The sequence below is a fragment of the Trichechus manatus genome, unplaced genomic scaffold (assembly GCF_000243295.1).
Source record: "Trichechus manatus latirostris isolate Lorelei unplaced genomic scaffold, TriManLat1.0 scaffold00130, whole genome shotgun sequence".
Taxonomy (NCBI): Eukaryota; Metazoa; Chordata; class Mammalia; order Sirenia; family Trichechidae; genus Trichechus; species Trichechus manatus.
Genome location: NW_004444066.1, coordinates 2,209,044 through 2,231,594, shown reverse-complemented (window position 1 = coordinate 2,231,594; position 22,551 = coordinate 2,209,044). Strand labels below are relative to the sequence as shown.

Genomic DNA, 22,551 nt, shown 5'->3' with positions numbered 1-22,551 from the left:
CAAAAAGACAAATAACCCAATTAAAAAATGGGCAAAGGATATGAACAGGCACTTCGCCAAAGAAGATATTCAGGTGGCTAACAGATACATGAAGAAATGCTCACAATCATTAGCCATTAGAGAAATGCAGATCAAAACTACAATGAGATATCATCTCACCCCACCAAAGCTAGCATTAATCCAAAAAACACAAAACAATAAATGCTGGAGAGGTTGTGAAGAGATTGGAACACTTATACACTGTTGGTGGGAATGTAAAATGGTACAACCACTTTGGAAATCGATTCGACGCTTCCTTAAAAAGCTAGAAATAGAAGTACCATACGATCCAGCTATCCCGCTCCTTGGAATATATCCTAGAGAAATAAGAGCCATCACACGAATAGATATATGCACACGCATGTTCACTGCAGCACTGTTCACAATAACAAAAAGATGGAAACAACCTAGGTGCCCATCAACAGACAAATGGATTAACAAATTATGGTATATCCACACAATGGAATACTACACAACAGTAAAGAACAACGATGAAGCCATGAAACATCTTATAACATGGAGGTAGCTAGAGGTCATTATGCTGAGTGAATTTAGTCAGTCACAGAAGGACAAATATTGTATAAGACCACTATTATAAGAACTCAAGAAAAAGTTTAAACACAGAAGAAAACTTTCTTTGATGGTTACAAGGGTGGGGAGGAAGGGTGAGCATTACGTACTAACTAGATAGTAGATAAGAATTATCTTAGGTGAAGGGAAGGACAGCACTCACTACAGGGGAAGTCGGCACAACTGGACTAAGCCAAAGCTAACAAGTTTCCCGAATACAATCAAACACTTTGAGGGATAGAGTAGCAGGGGTAGGGATCTGGGGACCATGCTTTCAGAGGACGTCTAGGTCAATTGGCATAACAAAGCTTATTAAGAAAATGTTCTGCATCCTACTTTGGTGAGTGGTGTCTGGGGTCTTAAAAGCTTGCAAGGAGCCATCTAAGATGCATCAATTGGTCCCAACCACCTGGAGTAAAGGAGAATGAAGAACACCAAAGGCACAAGGAAAGTATTAGCCAAAGAGACAGAAAGGGCCACATAAACGAGAGACTTCATCAGCCTGAGACCAGAAGAACTAGATGGTGGCCGGCTACCACCAATGACCACCCTGACAGGGAACGCAACAGAGAGTCCCGGATGGAACAGGAGAAATGTGGTGCGCAGAACTCAAATTCTAGTAAGAAGACCAGGCTTAATGGTCTGACTGAGACTGAAGGTACCCCAGAAAGCATGGCCCCTGGATTCTCTATCAGCCCAGAACTAAAACAATTTCTGAGGCCAACTCTTCAGACAGGGATTGGACTGGACTGTGGGACATAAAGTGATACTCATGATGAGTGTGCCTCTTAGCTCTAGTAGATACAAGAGACTAAATAGGCAGCTTCTGTCCGGAGGTGGGATGGGAAGGCAGAGAAGGTTAGGAGCTGGTTGAATGGACATGGGGAATCAGGACTGGAAAGGAGGAGTGCGCTGTCACAGTATGGGGAGAGAAATTAGAGTCACATAACAATGTATGTATAAATTTTTGTGTGGGGAAAAAATAAAACAAAAATGTTCATCCATCTACCACTTTAAATGAGCTCCCATGTCACCTGTGGTACACAGGAAACACTCTGTCCACCGAAGTGGATTACAAACTGTTAAGTACCATCCATTTAAGAGGCGTAATTGTTATGGTATAATCCCAACTGTCAGTGGAGGCTTTTGTGTTGCTATGATGCTGAACAGATTTCAGTGGAGCTTCCAGATTAAGACAGCTTAGGAAGAAAGGCCTGGCAATCTACTTTCAAAAATCAGTCAATGAAAACTCTGTGGATGACAACAGGCCAATCCACAACCAATCATGGGGATGGCCCAGAACCAAGCAGCATTTCATTCCATTGTGCATAGGGTAGCCATGACAGGGCAGCTAATAATAACAACAAATCCCAGCAAGGATAATTTATCAAGCCTTAGAGTGACTGAGTTTATCAGATCCTTCCATGCGGGCCCACTAGAGAGAAGAAGAGAGAGAGCATGTGGATACTGGATAAGGAAGGGAAGAAAAAGAAATACCAGCCAGGGAGGGGAAGTGGGACCCCAGACTAAGTCCAGTGTGGCCCTACCAGGCCCAGCTCAGCGCATTGCACAGCCCGTGACTTACTCGGTAATACTCCACTGCACGATGCCTGTTGCGGGTCCCATTGAAGAACACGTCACCAGCTTCTTCATAGAGTTTGAGAGCCAAAGAAAGCTCATCGGACTTCAGGGCTGTCTGGATGGCTGCCTGGAGGTGGGACACAAAGATGGCCATCAAAGGCAGAGAAGTTTCCAAACCTCCACAGGATTAGCAGTAGCAAAATCCTGACCAACTAGTTTAACTCTCTGCTGAAGTCCCCCACATCCTGAATTGTCCTTCACACTCAGAGGGCTGCTAAGAAATCTTAGAGATTTTCTGATCCAGCTTTTCCCCATCATAGCAGGAAAGATCACTTTTGGTAATACGAGATGATTTTCAGCAGTATATATACAAAAGTTTATCATTTAATAGTTAGGTATTTATTTTAATGTGTTTTAGAAAAAAAATTAATAATATCTCAAACCTGTGACTTCAGATAGCACTGTTTAAGATAAGGTTAAGTTTAACAAGCTAAGTTGATTTAAAATTGAGTCAAAGAAAAATAGGTAAATCATGGTACAGAAGGTTCATGTTTCGGGCAAAACCATGAACTTCATATGTAAATGACTGAAGTTGGGAAAAACAGTGATCTAGGTCAACACCTACACTTTCCAAATGGGGAAATTGAGACTTATGAAGAATAAGGAACCTCCCCAACATCATAACGAGAGTTAGTGGCCAGTAAATACCCTTCTCCAGTCCCATGACCTCTTTATCTCTAGCAAGCTATTTCTTATTCCATATAAACAAAATGTGATGAGGAAGCTGATGGTGGAAAATGTACCACTGCATCTTCAGCACAGTCACAGGACCTCAAAGAGCCTCAGGTAGGAGAATGAAGAATCTCAATGGCAATGACCCAGCAGAACGTCAAGCTCAGTGGCAGTCTGTGGTTGAGTGGTGTCTGGGACCAGTTCTGGCCCATGAACATCTAACTGCAGGTGCAAGACCCTCCAGATAATGGTACTGAATGTGTGGCTGCACAGAGGGAGAGGCAGTGAGAGGAAATCCTGGAGTCAGGATGCTCTGCCGTCGATGCAATGCACAACCCAAGCAGCCCCCTCTGGGCCTCAGCCTCCCACAGTGTGAAAGGAGAAGACGGAATTTTCTGCTTCCTGAAAACCCTGCCCTTGAAGATTCCAAGGCAGAGAAGTGTAGAGATTGAGAATGAGGGCTTTAAGCCAGACTACCTGCGTGCAAATCTCAGCTCCCACACTTATTACCTATATCACCTTGGGCGAGTGACTCAACCTCTCTGAGCCTCATCTGTAAAATAGAAACTATAATAGAAACTCCTATTGCATTTAATGAGGATTCGGATAATGTGTGGGAATGTTAGCAAGGTCTCCTGTGCATAGTAAGCACTCAGTCAACGTTGTACAGCCATTATACAGTCTCAGCTGAAGTGAGTTTGTGCAAATGTAAGAAATAATGTAAGGAGGAAGGGATAGGGAGTGAAAAGAGAAAAAATAAGAAAGGGGAGGAAAGAAAACGTATTGGGTATATTTCTAACTGAACAAAACTTCTTATATACCATCATGTTATTTAATGTCAGTGTAGCATAAATAATAATAATAATAATAATACAATGAGATAACCATTATTAAGCATTTACTGAGTTCCAAGCACTTAGTAAATACTTAGTATGCATTTACATGAAAGTGATATACATATGTGTGTATGTGTGTGTGTGTATGTACATATAGACACATATATACATATATATATATAATCTTACCTAATCCTCACTCTAAAAGACAATGCTGCCCCAGGAAGACACTGAGACCCAGAGAGCTCATGTAACAAGCCCAAGGTCACACAGTCCATAAGTGATGGCCCTGTGATTTGATGCCAGGTCTGTCTCTCTCCAAAGCCCAAGCCTTTAATACCACATATCAGATATTAAATGTATGCAACAAAAAATCATAATAGAACAATGATGTTAACACCCTGCATACACCACACTTGCCTCAAATTGCAGCAAAATCCTGAAATCAAAAAGTGTGTCCAGCTTTGGAAAGATGGATATATTTGTCATGTCAGGTGGAAATCGGCCCTCACTGCCTTCCAGGGCTCACGCATGTAAGTGAACTCAGGCTGCTGGCTCAAGGGCTGGCTGTTTGCCACCTATACGCAGTCTGTCAACCCACCCTGGTTTCTGTCAAGTGTCCATTGAGCAGTCCAATATGTGAAGAGCTGGGCATGGATATCATCTCTCTGGTTCCAGCTGGTCAGTTTGGAGGGCATAGCTGCCTTCCCAAGTGATCCCAGTCAGGAGAGTCCCTGAGAGCTCTGTGGGAGACCTACCTGCAGGTACAGCTCCACCAGCTCGTCTTCCTGAATGAGGTAGTGGAGGCGCCCAGCTCCAAGCCAGGCCTCAGCCGCCTTGTCTCTCTCCCCCAGGTCGATGAAGATACGCAGGCTCTCCTTGATGCAGTTGAGGGATCTCCTGAGGGACCTGGAGGGAGGACATGGAGTCATGAGCATGATGCTCAAAGGGACCTCAGAGGCCACCCAGCACAGAAGGATACCGTAGTGCTAGCAGGGAATGACTCTGTCCCAGATCACACAGAGAGGTAGGGGCCTGATTTGAATCCCATCTCTGCCTCAGCCAGCTGTGTGACTTTAAGAAAGTACCAAACCTCTCTGTGCCTCAGTTTTCTCATCTGTGAAATATATTTCAGAAGGTTATTGGGAGGAGTTAATGAGTTAATAAAACTATAGTGCTTAGAACAGTGCCTGGCATGTAGTAAGCACCTAATGAATGTTTAATGTTATTTATTAGTAGTAGTAGTATGTCCTGACCCATGTTCCATCCATCTTTCTACTGCTCTATAATATTTTTTCATAAGCACTAAGACACAGTCAATGCCAGATGCATATTTATTGAACGAACACATGAATAAATGACCAATCATAGTGGCGACTTTAAATCATCAAAAAGATTTTGATATTTTTTGTTAAGAAGAAATATCAAAGTAGGGTGAAAGTTTTAAAACATTGATGCTTAAAGGAATATTCTTTAATTATCTGGAAAATTGTCTTATGTAAAAGAACTCCTCCATCGCACCAGGGATTAATGAGGATATGAGGCAAAAGGCAATGTAGTGTTGCACAGATACAGAATTTTAGAACAAGAAAGAACATCGGGCATCATCTAGATAGTAGGCCTCAACCCTGGCAGCAGTTAGACTCATCTAGAGTTTTTAAACATACATACACCGCCAAACTTTTCCCCAGTGTATTGAAATGTCATGCTAGCCTGAGGCCCTGGACTTCCTGGGAGAGTGGCCGAGGCACCAGTGTTTTGTCAAAACTACCAACTGACTGTATTGTGCAGCTTGGGTTGAGACCAGCTAATCTAGTCCAATCCCCTTATTTTATAGACAAAACAGGCCCAGAGACTTGCACAAGGTTGTACAGCATATTAGAGGAAGACCAAGGCCAGAACTCCCTTCTTCTGAGTCCCAGTCCAGGGCTAGTCCCACCACACCCACATTCCTCAAAGCGTGATTCATGGCCCACCTGCATCAGCATTACCTGAGGAGCTTGTTGAAAACCCAGAATCCCAGTATACCTCAGACTGACTGGATCAGAAGCATTAGTGTTAGGACCCAGGTATCTGAATTTCTAAGAGGAGCCTCAGGTGATAGTAACCAAAGAGTGAGAGCAACTGCACAGAACCATGCAACATCCTTCTAGAAACACTGATCATGATCAAGTAAGTCTGAGAACAGTTAAGAGGTTGACCCTCATCAAACAGGGTTACTGTCTCATCATGGGCAATCCAGCCCCCAGGGCCCCTGTGCTTAGTGATGGAAACATAGGGTTGCCTTTGAATAATGAGGTCCTGATCCATTTTGCCAATGAGACAGGTGTTGGCCTTCTGAAGAAAGTGCCAGGCAGTGAGCTTTTCCCCATTGCCCTGTCCCTGACATGAGATTTATTGGCATCCCAGGACGAACACTGCCTGCCCTCTTTCAAGTATCAGAATATCAAATTTCAGCTGAGATTGTGCTGTGAGCTAAGTTCCATGCAAAGCTGAGGTGGTCACCCACTTCCCTGGTTGAACTACAGTAGCCACAGGTGTCTCACTGCAGAAGCCCCTGTCCTTCTCTCACCTACACCATGCCTCAAGCCTCAAAGTTCTCTCCCCACTCCCAAAGGAACAGTTGGATGAAGACAACACCTATAAATCTAGTCCTGATCTTACTTACTGCTCTGTTTTTATGTATTACCATTTACTGCCCTGGGGAGCTCTTGGGCTGTCATTGTTCTCTCCAGGCCCCAGGGTTTGGAGTTTTTATAGACAGCTTGACTAACAGAACAGGCATTTCTTGGATATTTTTCTCTTTGAGTTCACTGTGACCATGGAAGAGGAGATCAGGATTTCTCTACAGGAAACACTGTATCTAGGGAAAGCAGAACTTAGGTGGACCTGGCTCCTCCCACTGCACAATGAAGACTCATGTGAATGATGCAGAGTTTTCCAAAGACAACTGCCTCCCACCAAGACTTCCATCTGATCCATGGTCTCCAGTAAAAAACAAGTACCTTTACAATCTAAAATTGGGAGGTGGTCTCCACCTTCCATGGTTCTTTCGTATCACCACTCACCACCCCATTATTGTACATCTATCAATGTCAGATGAGCCACTGGCTTGGCTTGGAATGGCTCAGTGTCTCAGTTCCTCCAACTACCATCCACAAGCTCAAGGTCTGGTTTGGCTTCCAAATCAAAAGATGTAAAGAGCACGGCCAGTGGACCAGCATCAGTTCATCCTGGTTCCTAGTTTCTGTACACACTTGGACCACCAACACCTGAGCCCTGTTGTGGTATCTCCTCTCCTTTCCAATCTTGATTCTTCTCTTTTTCTAATTTTTTCTCCACCCAAAGGTCAGTCTCTGGGGCTGAGTCCCTATTTCTTTCTTCCTGCCTGGACATCAGCCATGAGCCTATAACCAGGTGACCCTGATGTACCTGCATTCCCAGACTTCCTCTCACCAGCCCATGCTTTGCCTGATGAGTCTGTCTGATGGCTGGCCAAAGCCCAGTCTACCCTAATTGATCATGTCCTGTTTCAATAAGAACTGTCACTCACTATGGACTACTGTGTGCTAGGTGTTGGGATAAACACTTTGTGTTGTTATTGTCGTTAGATGCCATCAAGTCAATTTTTGTCCCATAGCAACCTATGTTGCAGAGTAGAACTGTCCCATAGGGTTTTCTTGGCTGCAGTCTTTATGGAAGCAGATTGCCAGGCCTTTCTCCCATGGAATTGTGGAGTGGGTTTGACCCTCCAACCTTTGGTTTAGCAGCTGAGCAGCACCAGGGCTCCTTACTTTGAGTATACATTCTCTCATTAAAACCCGAAGTAGTAAGAGTTCTTACTCCATTTTGCAAATGAAGAATCTAAGTTGATTTAGCTTTGCTTTTGTTTTTGTTTTTAAACTTGTCCAAACTTACTCTACACATTTCTAAAGCTTTCATTTTGAGCTCTTTACTGTTTAGTCTCATAATAACAACAGAAAAGGTGGCAGTTGTTACCTCCTATTTATTGAGTGGAAACTCTGGTAGCACAGTGGTTAAGAGTTCAGCTACTAACCAAAAGGTCAGCAGTTCACATCCACCAGGCGCTCCTTGGAAACCCCGGTAGGGCAGTGGTTAAGCATTTGGCTCCTAACTAAAAGGTTAGCAGTTCAAATCCACGAGCCACTCCTTGGAAACCCTATGGGAGCAGTTCTACTCTGTCCTATAGGGTTGCTATGAGTCTGAATTGACTTGACAGCAATGGGTTTGGTGATCTTTGTATGACGCTTATTGCCTGTACTAGTCTGTATGCTCTGTGAGCTCAGGGACTGAGCCTCTTTGGTCCAGTCTTTAGCACAGTTTCCGGATCACAGAGATGCTCAGTAAATATTTGTTGAATTGATGCAATACAACCATGAAGTTTTCCCGGACCCCACCAGACTCAGTTCTAGAGCAAAGTGCCAATCTGTGTTGTGTCACTTGAAGGTAGATAACAAGACCCTCAAGGACGCCTCCTATTGAGAGATTTAAGAACTTTATCAAAATAGATTCTGCAGTTGTCACCCTGAAGGCAAAAGAGGGTATGACCCTGAAGGTATTGAAAAAGTGGCAGCAAAGTATCCCAAAGACAAAACCTGAGGTGGGGGGGGCAACAGTTTTCAGCGTCTATTTGCCCACCCACCATCTCTTACCTCTAAATCCTAGAGAAAATCTTTCAAATAGGTGAAATTAAAATCCACAGGGGTGGTGCAAACAGTTAAGCACTCAACTACTAACCAAAAGGTTGGTGGTTCAAACCCACTCAAGGCGTATCAGAAGAAAGGCCTGATGATCTGCTTCTGAAACGTCACAGCCTTGAAAACCCTATGGAGCAGTATTACTTTGCAATACATGGGGTCTCCACGAGTTAAAATCGACTTGATGGCAACTGTTTTGTTTTGTTTTGTTTTGTTCTATTCAATCCAGAGAAAGGCAGCATGGGATAGTGAAAACCCCCTTAAACTGGGAAGTCAGGGATCTGAGCTAATGACAGCAAAACCAGCATTTAGTGGTGCAATCAGTCTGGACTCTGAAGTAGGCAGGGCTAGGACCACATGAAAAATGAGAAAATGAGGCCATTTTCATCCATACAATTCCATGAGGTTTTAATATATAGCCATCCACACTTACTGTTTACCTAGGTTGATTATTATTGGCTGAACAGGCAGAACACATAGAGTAGTCATATATATACATATATATATATATATATATATATGCAATCTAGACCAGGAGTTGGCAAACCATGATCCAGGGACCAAATCCAACCTTCCACTTACTTTTGTGAATAAAGTTTTATTGGAATGAAGTCACACTCTTTCATTTACATATTGTCTATAACTGCTTTGGCACTACAACTGCAGAGCACGGTAGTTGTTGCAGACACCATATGGCCCACAAAGCCTACAATATTTATTATCTGTCACTTCACAGAAAATGTTTGCTGACCCCTGGCGCTCTGGTAGTGCAGTGGTTAAGAGCTCAGCTACTAACCAAAAGGTCGGCAGTTCGAATCCACCAGTCACTCCTTGGAAACCCTATGGGGCAGTTCTACTCTGTCCTATAGGGTCGCTATGAGTCAGAATTTACTCGACGGCAACGGGTTTTTTGTTTGTTTGTTTGTTTGTTTGGCAGGGACTCTAGACTCAGACTGTTTGAATATCAATCTCTGCTGTGTGGCCTCCTGCAAGTTACTTGGTGTTATGGATTGAATTGTGTCCCGTAAAAAGACATGTTGAAGTCCTAACCCCTGGTACCTGTGAACGTGACCTTATTTGGAAACGGGGTTTTTGAAGATGTTACCAGTTAACATGAAGTCATACACACGTAGGGTGGGCCCTAGTCCCAACAGAGTGGTGTCCTTATAAAAGAGGAGAAGAGACACAGAGATAAAGACAGAGGAATGCATGTGAAGATGCATCTACCAGCAAGGAACTCCTGGGTCTACCAGGAGCTGGGAGAGACAAGATAGGATCTTCCCTGAGGGCACTGAGGAGAACATGTCCCTGTCTACACCTGAATTTGGACTTCTAGCCTCCAGAACCGTGACAATAAGTTTCTGTTCTTATAAGCCACCCAATTTGTGGTATTTGTTATAGCCATACTAGGAAACTAATACTAATTTGTCAGTTTCCACAACTCATCTTACCTCCTATGGTTATCCTGAGATATAAGTGAGTTAAATGCATGCAAAGCACTTACGTATTGTTGGTAAACAATGCATGTTCAATGAATGCTTTGTGTTACTCCTATGAACGTCATTTTCACCATGGATACATATTGTGTAGGTTCAAAGGCCCACTGCCTCCCCCAACTCCAACCCTTACATCATTTCCTGGAAACAGGCTTTCATCCGCTGTCTCCCTCACTTCCTATATCCAGTTGATCATCAAATTCTGTCTGTTAAATCTACAAAAGTTCTTTCAAACATATCCCCACCTTTGCATCACTACTGCTATTCCCTCTGTCTGAAATGTTATTTTCTTCTCCTTCCCTTAAGTCTTCCTGAAATGCTGCCATCTTCATGAACTCTTTCCTGAAAGATTCTCCCCATCCTTAGCTGAAGGGGTTCTCTCTTTATTCTCCAGAACTGCCCCTGTAGATGCCATCAATTTCTTCCATGAAAGCTCCCTGCCTTTGCTTGTTATAGCTTTGAACTTTGTGGGAATGGAAATTCCATGGGAAGAATTTAGCTGAAGAAAACTGTCCATGACATCAAGACCCACTTAATAAATTTCTCCTAGAAACCAGTGCCAGGAAAAAATTTACTCCAACAGATACATTTGTTTATGTTCTTTTATCAAATGGTGACAACCTCATATGGCTTTCCCCTTTTTAACTCAGCTACCAGGAAGCTTAAAGCTAAATTACAATAACCACCCCAAGGTGCATGGAAACACCTGTTTGTTTGTGTCTGTTCTTCCCCCCCCCCACCCCCGAATTCTCTGTAGGAGTATGTTATTTACACATGCTAAATAAATACATCATGACAGCATGTTATCTTTGATGAACTAGGCATTCTGCAAGACAATAATAACCTCGTGTTTGCAGGAGTTTCCTCTGACACCTAAGGTACTTTCCAATGTTTCTCTTAATATCATTTATATTGATGATAAAGTAATAGAATTAGATGTTTATTTCCTTTCAATTATAGGAATAGGAACCTTAAAGCTTAGAACTATAGAATATTAGGATTAAAGGATCCTAATCTGGATCAATTTCCAGAATAATGGAGTAAGGACCTCCAAAAATCTACTCCTCCATAAAAGCAAGGAGAAAACTTTTTGGCAAAAAAAAAAAAAAAAAGTGAAAATCAACTTGTTCAGAATTCTGATAATTAACCAAAGGCTTGTGCAATCCAAGGAGTATTTATTCAAGAAAAATGGTTGAATCTCATTAAGAATAGTAAGCTTTGGTGCATTTTAACTTGCCCTAGTCACATCCTCCTCTCCTCAGCTCTGTGGTAGCCATGAAATCAACAGGCTTACAATCACTGTATCTGTGAAAAACAGTAGCCTAGTAGCCACTGAAGGGACAGAATGAATTTGAAACTCCTCCAAAGCTCCATTCCCAGAGAACTGCCACTATTTGAACTGTGTGGAAATTTTCTGAAAGCCTTCACTTGGAGAGCTTGATTTTTATTTGACCTGACTATAGTTCGCTCCATATAGAACATCTTTTTTTCTCCAGAATGTTTGTCAAAAAAAAAAAAAAAATCAATGGCAATAGTTTACCATTGACATTGTCTGAGGTGGTGAAGACAGTTGGGGTAAATAAGAAGCTGACAAAATAAATAAATAAATGGAAAAACTAGAGAATGAGATGTCCATAGGAGGCTTGGGAAAGCTCTGACATATTCCTGGGTATGTAGAAGACCATGCACATGTGCAGAGCTGTGTGCATATGCAAGAAAAACCTAAGAAGGCCCTAACATCTCACCTCTGGTTGATCTTGAGGATCTGTGCATGCAGGAAATGAAGGTTAAAACAAAGTTGTAAATTGTCTGCCAGAGTGTGAATGCATACACCAACACACTCTCAGCTGACACACAAGCTGGAAGAATTTTGAGGCAAGACATTTAAGTAAATTTCTGTTCAATCATTAGCTGACACTAAGCTAACTGAGCAGAGGCTTCAGTGGCCACACAAGACAGAGAATACAGACTTTACAGGAAAAAAAAGTTTAGGAAAGTCCCTAAGCAAATAAAAATAGCAACAGCAGCAACAATAATAACAAACAGCAACAACAAACCCTGGAAGAGGAAGGGAATCTGATACATTATATTATTTTAAATGTCAAGTTTTCAGCAAAAAGAAAAAAAAAATTATGAGACACTCAAAGAAACAGGAAAGTATGGCCTCACACAAGGGGGAAAAAAAGCATTCAACAGAAACTGTCCCTGTAGAAGCCCAGACTTACTAGACAAAGACTTTAAATTGGCTATTATAAATACATTCAAAGAACTAAAGTATATCGTGTCTAAAGAACTAAAGGAAAGTATGAGAATGTTATTTCACCAAACAGATAATATCGACAAAGAGGTAAAAATTATAAAAATGAATAAAATAAAAATTCTGGTGTTGTAAAGTACAATGACTGAAATGAAAAATACTCTAGAAAGGCTCACAGCAAATTTGACCTGGCAGAAGAATAGTGAATTTCAAGATAGGTTAGCTAAGATTATCCAGTCTAAGTAACAGAAAGAAAACCAAATGAAGAAAAATGAACAGAGCTTCAGAGGCCTCTGGGATACCATCAAGAATACCACCATATGCGTAATAAAGGTTGCAAAAGGAGAGGAGAGTATGGTACACAAAGAATATTTGAAGAAATAAAGACTAAAAACTTCCCAAATTTAATGAAAAATATTAATCTAGACATCCAAGGAGCTCAATGAACTTTATGTAGGATAAACTCAGAGAGATTGACACCTAGAGAAATCATGATCAAACTGTCAAAGGCCAAAGACAAGGAGAAAATCTTGAAAGCATCTAGAGAGAAGCAACTTATCGCATACAAGGTATTCTCAATAAGATTAACAACTGATTTCTCAAAAGAAACTAAGGATTCTAAAGAAACTAAAGAAAAAACACTTTGGTATGACATATTCAAATTGCTAAAAGAAAAAGACTTTCAAACAAGAATTTTATATCCAGAAAAACTATCCTTTAAAAAAAAGATTTAAAAAAAAAAAAAAAGAGGAAGAAGAAATTAAGACATTCCCAAATTAAAAAAAAAAAAAAACTGAGAGAATTGGTCACTAGTAGACCTGCCCTACAAGAAATACTATGTACAATGGAACAAAATACTGCCTGGTCCTGCGCCATGCTCACAATATTTGTTATGCTTGAGCCCATTATTACAGCCACTTTGTCAATTCTTCTCACTAAGGGTCTTCCTCTTTTTCCCTGACCCTCTACTTTACCAAGCATGATGTCCTTCTCCAGGGGCTGGTCTTTCCTGATAACACGTCCAAAGTAAGTGAGACAAAGTCTCACGATCCTTACTTCTAAGGCGCATTTGGGCTGTACTTCTTTCAAGACAGATTTGTTCATTCTTCTGGCAGTCCATGCTGTATTTAATATTCTTTGCCAACACCATAATTCAAAGGTGTCAGTTCTTCTTTGGTCTTCCTTACTCATTGTCCAGGTTTTGCAGGCATATGACACACTTGAAAATACCATGGACTGTGTCAGGTGCACCTTAGTCTTCAAAGTGATATCCTTGCTTTTCAACACTTTAAAGAGGTCTTTTGCAGTAGATTTGCCCAACTCAATATGTTGTCTGATTTCTTTTTCTTTTTTTTTTTTTACTGTGCTTTAGATGAGGGTTTACAGAGCAAGCTAAACAATTAACACACATACTGTTTTGTGACACTGGTTGCCAACTCTATGACATGTCAACACTTTCCCCTTCTTGACTTGGTTTCCGCATTACTAGCTTTCCTGTCCCGTCCTGTCTTTCATCCTTGCCCCTGAGCTGGTGTGCCCATTTAGTCCCTTTTTTTTTTTATGGGTCTGTCTAATCTTTGGCTGAAGTGTGAACCTCAGCAGTGACTTCGGTACTGAGTTAAAAGGGTGTCCAGGGGCCATACTTTGGGGGTCATTGTCTGATTTCTTGACTGCTACTTCCATGGGCATTGCTTGTGGATCCAAGTAAAATGGATCCAAGTAAAATGAAATCCTTGACAATCTCCTGTAAAGATTACAACCTAGAAAACCCCATAGGGTAGTTCCAGTCTGTCACGTGGGGTCGCTATGAGTCAAAATCAACTGGATGACAACTAACAACAACAATCCAACTTTGGTTGTCTCTCTCCCAGCTCTATGGCTTCTGACTATCTTTGGTCACTTTTTCAACCAACTGTAGTCCCACTCCCTCCTCCTCTCTATCACCCTCATCACCTAAGTAGTATAGTGATCCTTACACTGTCTTAAATAAGGCCTCTGCAATCCATGTTGGCAGCATCCAGGGCCTTCTCTCTGGCTTCCGTCTCAGAATTTTGTTGCCATTTGACAGCAGGCAAGGGAAGACTAAACAGCAAAGGATGAGAGTAGTGTAGGCAATGGCTAGGAGCAATGATTAACCTGAGGAACCCTGGTGCTGCAGTGGTTAAAGCGATCGACAGCTAACTGAAAGGTCAGCAGTTCAAAACCACCAGCAGCTCCACAGGAGAAAGATGTGGCAGTCTATTTCTGTAAAGATTTACAACCTTGGAAACCCTATGGGATCACTATGACTTGGAATCGACTTGACAACAGTGGGTTTTTTGGGTTTGGGCTTGCACAGCAGGGAGAGGTGGCAATAAGCCAACACGTTTGCCACCCTTGATCTAGACACTTAAAATCCAATTTTCCCAAAGCCCAGCCCCTCAATGCCTCGCCATGAGCATATGACTGTTTCAACTCAAAGGTTAATTTAAGCCTGGCTGCTGGACCTGATCCAGAACCATCCAAACTCCTAGGGTGTCCTGGAATGAAGCAGGACAAGACTGGGTCCAGACCCCCTGTCCCATCGCATGCTGCAAGGATCCAAAACTCCCTCCCTGGGACTGAAGGCGAAAACACTGGGAGTTTTGGAGGACACTAGATTCTTGTAAGAAAAGGAGAGAGAAAGGGAGAGCTAGAGAAAGCCAGAGAGAGAATGCATTATCTAATTGTCAAGGCGCTCAAAGTTACCGTGTTGCCTGGGGAAGCAAAAATTGTTATTTAATTAGCCTCTCCTGAATGATCTCCCTCTGCTTAAAACTAGCAATTATCCCGGCTGTATTTTAGAAGTCATTCATAATTGTGACTACAGTGTTACAATGCTAATCTGTGGAAAAGTTAAATTGAAAACCTTGCAAATAATGCAGGATTTAATGAGATCTATTAAAGGGTTGTTAGAGGCAGAACTGGTTAAGATCTCTCAGCTGCTAACTGAAAGGTCAGTTCAAACCCACCAGCTGCTCCATGGGAGAAAGATGTGGCAGTCTGCTTCCATAAAGATTACAGTCTTGGAAACACTATGGGGTAGTTCTACTCTGTCCTATAGGGTCATTATGAATCAGAACCAACTGGACAGCAATGGGTTTTAGAGAGCAGAACTGCCAGCCATGCTGCTGATAAATGAGGATCTAGCAGAGTTAGACCAGTGAACAAAGAAGAGAAAGTCAACAGGGGATGGCAGGGGAATAATTTGAATATCAAAGGGTTAAAAGAGGCCTTTGGGTAAAACAGTTAAGTTTTGGTATACCCATTGCAATCTAGTTGATTCTGACTCATAGTGACGGTATAAGACAGAGTAGAACTGCCCCAAAGGGTTTTCTAGGCTGTAATCTTTACGGGAGCAGATTGCCAAGTCTTTCTCCTGTGAAGTCACTGGTGGGTTCGAACGGCCAGACTTTTGGTTAGCAGCTGAGCACTTTAGCCAACATGCCATAATATTTTGCAAAAAAAAAAAACCTTTTTAAGAGTCCTGAAAAGTCCATCAGTGAGCTCTGGTGGCATAGTGTTTAGAGTGATTGACTGCTAACCAAAAGGTCAGGGGTTTGAAATCACCAGGGCTCCACGGAAGAAAGATGTGGCAGTCCGCTTCAGTTGAGATTTACAGCCTTGGAAACCCTACTGCGTCGCTAGGAGTCGAATCAGCTCAGCAGCAGTGGATTTGGTTTTGGTTTTTGGGAAAAATCAATCAGAAAAGCAAGGATGTCTCTGTGAGCTGTGAAACAATTTTGTCAGCATAATTAAACTCAAAATATCAACACCTCTTCTATTTTTTGTTTATCTTAAGATATAGTATATAGTTACAATTATAACCTAAATGTTCTTAACTAAAACGAAAAATAAACTGAGTTTCATGATTTTCAGTTCCAGTCAAACTTTCTTACCATGAGAGTATATACACAGGTAGTTTCAGTAAGTTAGTTTCCTTTTTCTTATACCAATTGTTCTCTGATAATGAAGACATTCTGAGGGTTCCATGCTCCTGAGTTGTGCACCAGGGCCATGGACAGGTGATGGGTTGTTATGGAAACACACAGGTAGTAGTAACATAGCAAGTGTGATTGAGCCCTTTCTATGTAGGCATCAGGCACTGTTCTCAGTGTCTCATGGGCATTAACTTATGTATTCCTCCCAAGAACACTATAAGATAGAAGCTGTTTGTTATGGATTGAATTGCATCCCCCAAAGATATGTGTTGAATTCCTGGCCCTTCTACCCGTGATGTGATCTTATTTGGAAATAAGGTTTTTCTTTTGTTTTATAAATGAGGTCATACCACTGTACGGTAGATCCTAAACCTAACCATTTCTGAGTTATAAAAAGATGAAAATAGACATAGAGACACACAGGGAAAGACAGATGCCATGTAAAGACCATCTACAAGCCAAGAAACCAAGAACACTCAGGGCTGCCTACAAAGAAGGAATCTATACAGCCAAGACTCTGATTTGGACTTTTAGCCTCTAGAACTATGAGAAAATAAATTTCTGTTCTTTAAAGACACCCACTTATGGTATTTGTGTTATAGCAAGACTAGGTAATTAAGACACCATAATTACCCTCCTTTGACTGATAAGGAAACTGAAGCTTCAAAAAATTGAGTAACTTGCCCAAGGCCACACAACTAATAAGTGATGGCACTGGATTTGCACCCTGTGGTGGCTCCAGAGCTCACGCTCTTTACCACGATGTCTTGCACAATCCATGTGCATTTGAACTTGGCTTCCTAGGGGAGGAACATGTTACTTGTTAAGGAAGGAAAGATGCTCCCAGGACTGTCCCTAAGCCTCAACTCACTTGGCCGTGTTGAGGTTCCGGTAGAGCTGCCCGAGGGACTCCAGCAGCCTCCCCTCCATCTCCCGGTCCCTGAGTTGCTGAGCCAGGGCCAGCCAGTGTTCGTGGTAGGTGATGCATGCCTCGGGGTTTGGGGACACAGAGCTGTAGAAATGGCAGAGGGATTTGGTGACCTGAAGCTGACCTGAACATAAAGCAGGGAGATGAATGAGATGACCTCAGATAGGTTATGGGAAAAATGTGCTCTAACATGTTTCTCTAACACTTCCCAGCAGCACGAGACATACTCACTCTTCAGGTGTCGATGCCTTAAGCCAAACAGCAATGCCATTTCATAACAAAGGCGACCACTGGCCAGCTGGCATCCATACACTAGGACTTGGGCCAACCAGAGGAGCACCTGCACTAATTCCATGTCCGTCTCCTTGCTGGCCTGGAGTTCAGAATAGAGTTGGACAGCCTTCAGGAGATAGTTCCTGGCTGGTTGCTGAGCCCAGGACCTAAGGGTTAGGTGGCCAAGATTGGCCAGAGCCACCGCCTGGTTACGTACATCCCCCGTCTCCTGGGCTCTGTGCAAGGCCCGGAGATAGCTCTTAGCTGCCCTGTTCACCCGGCCTTCACCTTGAAGAGCCAGTCCCAGGAGGTTATGGACCACTCCCTTCTGGGTGACACTGTCTGTGTTCTTCAGGGAGCATAACAGTGGCTCAAGGATGTCCAAAGCCTTCTTCGCCTGGCTGGCTATGAGATAGGCCCATGCCAGGCAGAGAGAAGACTCAAAGCCTTCCAGCTTATTCAGCAGCTGCCCTACTGCCAAGGCTTGGCTCAAGTAGTAGATGGCACCATCAGGAGACCTGTGTTGGAGGTACATTTTGGACAGGATGAGACACAGGGCCCTCTGGGTGCTCCGGTCTGCCTGTTCCTCACAGGCAGCCAGTGCTTGCCTAAGTGTTGGGCAAGCCAGTGCAGAAACTTCGTCCCAGCTTGAGGAGGGAACACCAAGGAGCTTAGTGACATTCTGGAGGACCAGGTGGACCTGCCAAATCAGAAGGCATGTCCCTTGGACACTTTGTGTACCACGTTGCCGAACAGAGGCCACTGCAAGGTGTGGGAGATATTTCTTGTCGTACAGAAAACTCAAGATGTTGGTCACAGCATCCGAGGCAGAAGGGTGTCCAGAAAGGAGCTTCAGACGTTCAGCAAAGGGCAGGACCTCCTCGTGCCGGCCTAGGTTTAGGAGTAATCGGATGGCCAAAAAGCAGGCCCGGGCCTCCAGGGGGCTGCTGCCCTCCACAATCCCCTGGCACAGCACATAGACCACCATGTCAAGTTCATTCTTGGCAGTAGACTCACGGTTAGGCAGGCAGGCCAAAAGGGCCCCTGCCTTTTCCAGCAGGGTCGAGCTCTTATGCCTCAATCTCTGCCTCAGGTAGATGGAAGCCAAGTTGATGTACAGAGCAGCTACCAAGGACAGGTCATCAAACGCCCCGTTGAGAATGTGGATGGCCTCCTCGAAGTATACTCTGGCCTGAGAGAGTTTGACCTTCCTGACACTCAGCCGGCCCAGGAGGAAGCAGAGCCGAGCATGGGCCCAAGTCATGTGATTCCGCTTGGCCCACTTCCTTGAGGCCTCCAGGTAAGCCACAAGCTCATCTTCCTCAGAGAAGCTGTAAAAGGAACTAGTGAGGAAAGAGAAGGAGAAATCATAGAGGGTCTTAAAGTGGTCAGCATAACCCTCGTGATCCAGAAAAGCCAAAATGGGGGCAAAGTCCTCAGGTTCCTCTTCCTCTTGACCAGTGTTTAGGTCCATGAACAGTTCCGGGTCATCAAGGTCATCAGGCTCTGGCAGGTGATAGCTGTCAGAGGCAGCTGAGAGGAGCTCCTCGTCTGGACTGGAGTCCTCAGAGCTGCTGGACTGTGTAGAATCCACGGCCTGATGAACCTCCCAGGCTTCATCAGGCCTGGCCTCCTTGAACCCTTCAGGCTGGGATGCTGTAAGGGACAGGCAGAGTTGAGCAATGCTAAACACCTGTAACTAAGATGGCCAGCTCTTGGTGAGAGGACAGGAGTGCTGGCCTGAAGGACTGGAAGTCAAGTTCAGCATGGTCTCTACTCACCACTCAGATCCTTTGGAAGATTCTGGATGGATTCAAATCCACCTGGGTAGAGATGAAGGACAGGCTTGGTGTTAGGCCAGGATGGGCCACTATACCTATGTCTCCAGGCATACCCCAGACCAGTGACCCCTTAGGAGAATCAGGGTCATCTCTAAGGAACTCGGTAGAATTCTCCCCTTCCTTATCCATTTAAGAGCTGCAGGAGCCTGAAGATCGTTTTGTCTAACCCACTCACTTTACAGCTGGAAACTGAAGTAGAAATGAGACCCAGAGTCATAGAAGAAAAGCTGAAAACACAAGCTTTATGCCAAGAGGTTTGGGTATGGGGGGATGACGGATTCTGAAATCCAAAGAGGTATAGTGACTTGTGTATCACATCCTTTCTTCCTGCTTCCTCCATTCACTCATCATCCACCCCCCACAGATAGTGACTTGGTGCGGGCAATGTGCTGGGCACTGGACTTCATGAGGTAGACAGGACTGAGGGACCAGATGTGAATGGTGAAGAAAAGAAGAAAAGAGGCATCAGATATGCCTAATTTTGTTCCCCAAAGTAACTTAGTAGGATGAGGCAGGAGGGGTTGGGTGGGAAGGGACAATCTTGAGAACAGTTTTAGACGTTTTAAATTGGAGGTGCTTGCAAGAGCTCTAGGCAGAGAATGAAATAGGTCTGTAGCCAAGGAGAAAAGTTGAGGCTTGCAAATATAGATTTGTGATCCCCAGCAGAAAGGAGTCGGTCGAAGTTCGAGGACTAAATGAGATCGCACAGGAGAAGCATTTGGAAGAAAAGCAAAGCAGGCTGAGGGGAGAAGGGTGGTGCCAGAAGGGGTTATTAATAAGTCTGAGGAACATTAGCATTTACTGGCAGACAGGAGTAAAGGTTAATGTGCCCAACAGTCCAATGACATTTTGTGTCGGGGGCAGTGTGGTGAAAGGGAAACTGTTCTGAATAGCAGTTAGGAGAGCTCAGTTCTTATTCTGGCTCAGGTACTAATTCACTCGGTCCTTAGTTTCTCAATCTGTAAAGTAGGGGAGAAATCATTTCTTAGGGCCCTTTCAATGACCCCAGCTTTGTCAGTAAGGACCTAGACCTTCTTTAGCCCTAGAAGGAGAGATCTCAGCCACAACTCAGGAAGTTCTTCTTCTCCATGATTAGGATGGAAGGCCCAACACTGCCGACCACTCATGGCATAGCTGAGTTGACATCATCATAACTCATAGTTCCTGGGTAACATATCCTATGTAACCCCAGAATTATCTGAGATCAAAAGTGAACATGCTGCCCATCAAATATGATCAGGGTCATCTACTGAGTAGTGGCCAAAACCCCAAATTCATGGATGGGATTAGAAGTTAGAGATATTCTATTCCTGCTTGCTTGGGACACTCTCTTTAATCTTAAAGAGCCTGGGCTTTCAAATGGGTCTTGGGAACAAACACTCACTAAGTCTGTAGACAGATGTTATATCAGTGCGAGCAAGCATGTGGAGGAAGCTGGAACACTCTGCTCTCTTGTCATTTTCCAGCACCCACAGAGAGCATCTTTCCTCATCACTGAAGAAGGCTGAGTTCTTGCTCCTGCATTGAGGCAAAAGACATAGAGACAGATCAGTGCAAGGTTCCACGCATGACCCCTTCTGCCTCCACAATAGAATGTAGTGAAGGGCACACAGTCATCAACCCATTTTTCCCACAGCTGAAATCTGACTCTTCATCTTGCTATTGTATAATATATTTATACTGTCAAAGAAGAAGAGCTATTACCATCTCTTCCATGGAGAGCTGAGCTGTCATTGCTGGGTAGCTCTAAGTGGAAATGAAACACCTCTCCCATTAAAATACCATTTCCCAAGAAAGAGCAAAGGCCTTTTTCTCTTTTCCTTCCCTTTCTTTGAGGCCACATGATGTTCTTTTGTAATGGGAGGAGTAGGAATTGGCTGTCCAAAAGTTAAGAGTTGGAAAGGGACCATTAAAAAGAAATTTCTTTGTCCTTTGGTTATTTCAGGAAAAAGCTAGGGACAGGTTACACAATCTAAATGAATGATAAAGAAAGTTTGACTATGATCAGAAGGAACCTTTCATAATTGTTGAGATCTGAGTCCGTGACATAGAACAAAAATATTACATATTTTTAAGAGAGAAATAGAATTGTTAAGGGTTATGAAGTGGGTGGAAGGAGGGTAACAGGGCTGAAAGAAAATCGTTATAAACAATAAATATTTTTATAGTCACCCTGTTGTATATACTACTTGTTTAAACTAATTTTCCTATGAGGTATGTGTCATAGAAATAATCTGTTTTCAAACTAGAAGTGCCTTTAAAAAAAAAATGAGATCCAATATCTAGCTGAATAATTTTTGAGAACACTTTCAGTTCTAAACAGAGTTGTGTTTTTTTTTTTAACCTCAGAACCCTCTCTTAAAACAAAAATAACTTGGAAGCTCAAGAACTAATAACAGCTAATAATTTTGAAGGGCTCATGATGAATCACACTGTTATCTCTTGTAATCCACACAATTACCCTATGAGGCAGATACTATTCTTATGCCGTTTTTTACAAATGAGGAAAAGGAGGCACAGAAAAATGAAGTATGTGCCTAGCATCCCTCACTTAGGAAGTGATAGAGCAGGATATAAAAAGAGCTTCTTCAGTTAAAGCAGGGTTGAGGGAGGGATTGGGAGGGTACTGTATTCCTGCCTCTTACCCCTTGTCCCCATAGTTCAGATATATGCAGTTTCAAAGTCAGTGATGAGAAAACTAGCAGCTAAAATGAACTGCTGAATGTCACACCATTAATTAGTGGCAGAACTAGAACTAGAGTCAACTTTCCTCACGTCTGGCCCAGGCTCTTTCCACCAGACTACAATGAACCCCCCTATCTTTGCCCTGACCCCCAGATTCTCCCCAGCCCTATAAGAGTCACTATCCTCAAAACAGCATATAATTGAAATCTATAGCTATATTTAGTTGGGATCAAAAATAATAGATAATCCTCAATTTTTTTAGAACTCTTAAATTTTACACAGCACTCCTGAATTTACTGTTTTATTTATTCTTCATTACAACCTTATGATGTAGGCATTCAATCTGTATTTGTAGATGAAGAAATAGGTTCAGAAAGGTTCAGTGACATGCCCAGGATCACACAGCTAGAAAGTGGTAAAACTGAGACTGTATCTCAGGTCTACCTCGGCATCCCTGGCCTCTCAGTTGATCTGTTAATGTCCTAAGATCAAAAAAACTTGGGAACTACATTAGAGCTGTCCTAGCATGGAAATGAGGTTGGAAGAAGTGTAGCGGGGTTTCTGGCAACATGACAGGCTGAGGTGCTGCACACAGGGCTACTTTCAACATACACACATACCAATTCTGGATAAAAG

The 22,551-nt window shown here is 43.0% G+C and overlaps 1 protein-coding gene across 2 annotated transcripts in view; it reads right to left on the bottom strand.

Moving 5' to 3' along the window:
* Positions 1–22,551, bottom strand: part of SH3TC2 (SH3 domain and tetratricopeptide repeats 2) — a 68,195-nt gene that overhangs the window by 8,038 nt on the left and 37,606 nt on the right. For both annotated transcript variants that reach the window (XM_004384916.1, XM_004384917.1), the window contains 6 exons: positions 20,615–20,748; positions 19,171–19,212; positions 17,348–19,045; positions 17,060–17,240; positions 4,517–4,667; positions 2,195–2,317 (listed from right to left, as the gene is read on the bottom strand). In XM_004384916.1, coding sequence (XP_004384973.1) covers positions 2,195–2,317; positions 4,517–4,667; positions 17,060–17,240; positions 17,348–19,045; positions 19,171–19,212; positions 20,615–20,748 — 2,329 coding nt within the window. The remainder of the gene's footprint in view (positions 1–2,194; positions 2,318–4,516; positions 4,668–17,059; positions 17,241–17,347; positions 19,046–19,170; positions 19,213–20,614; positions 20,749–22,551) is intronic.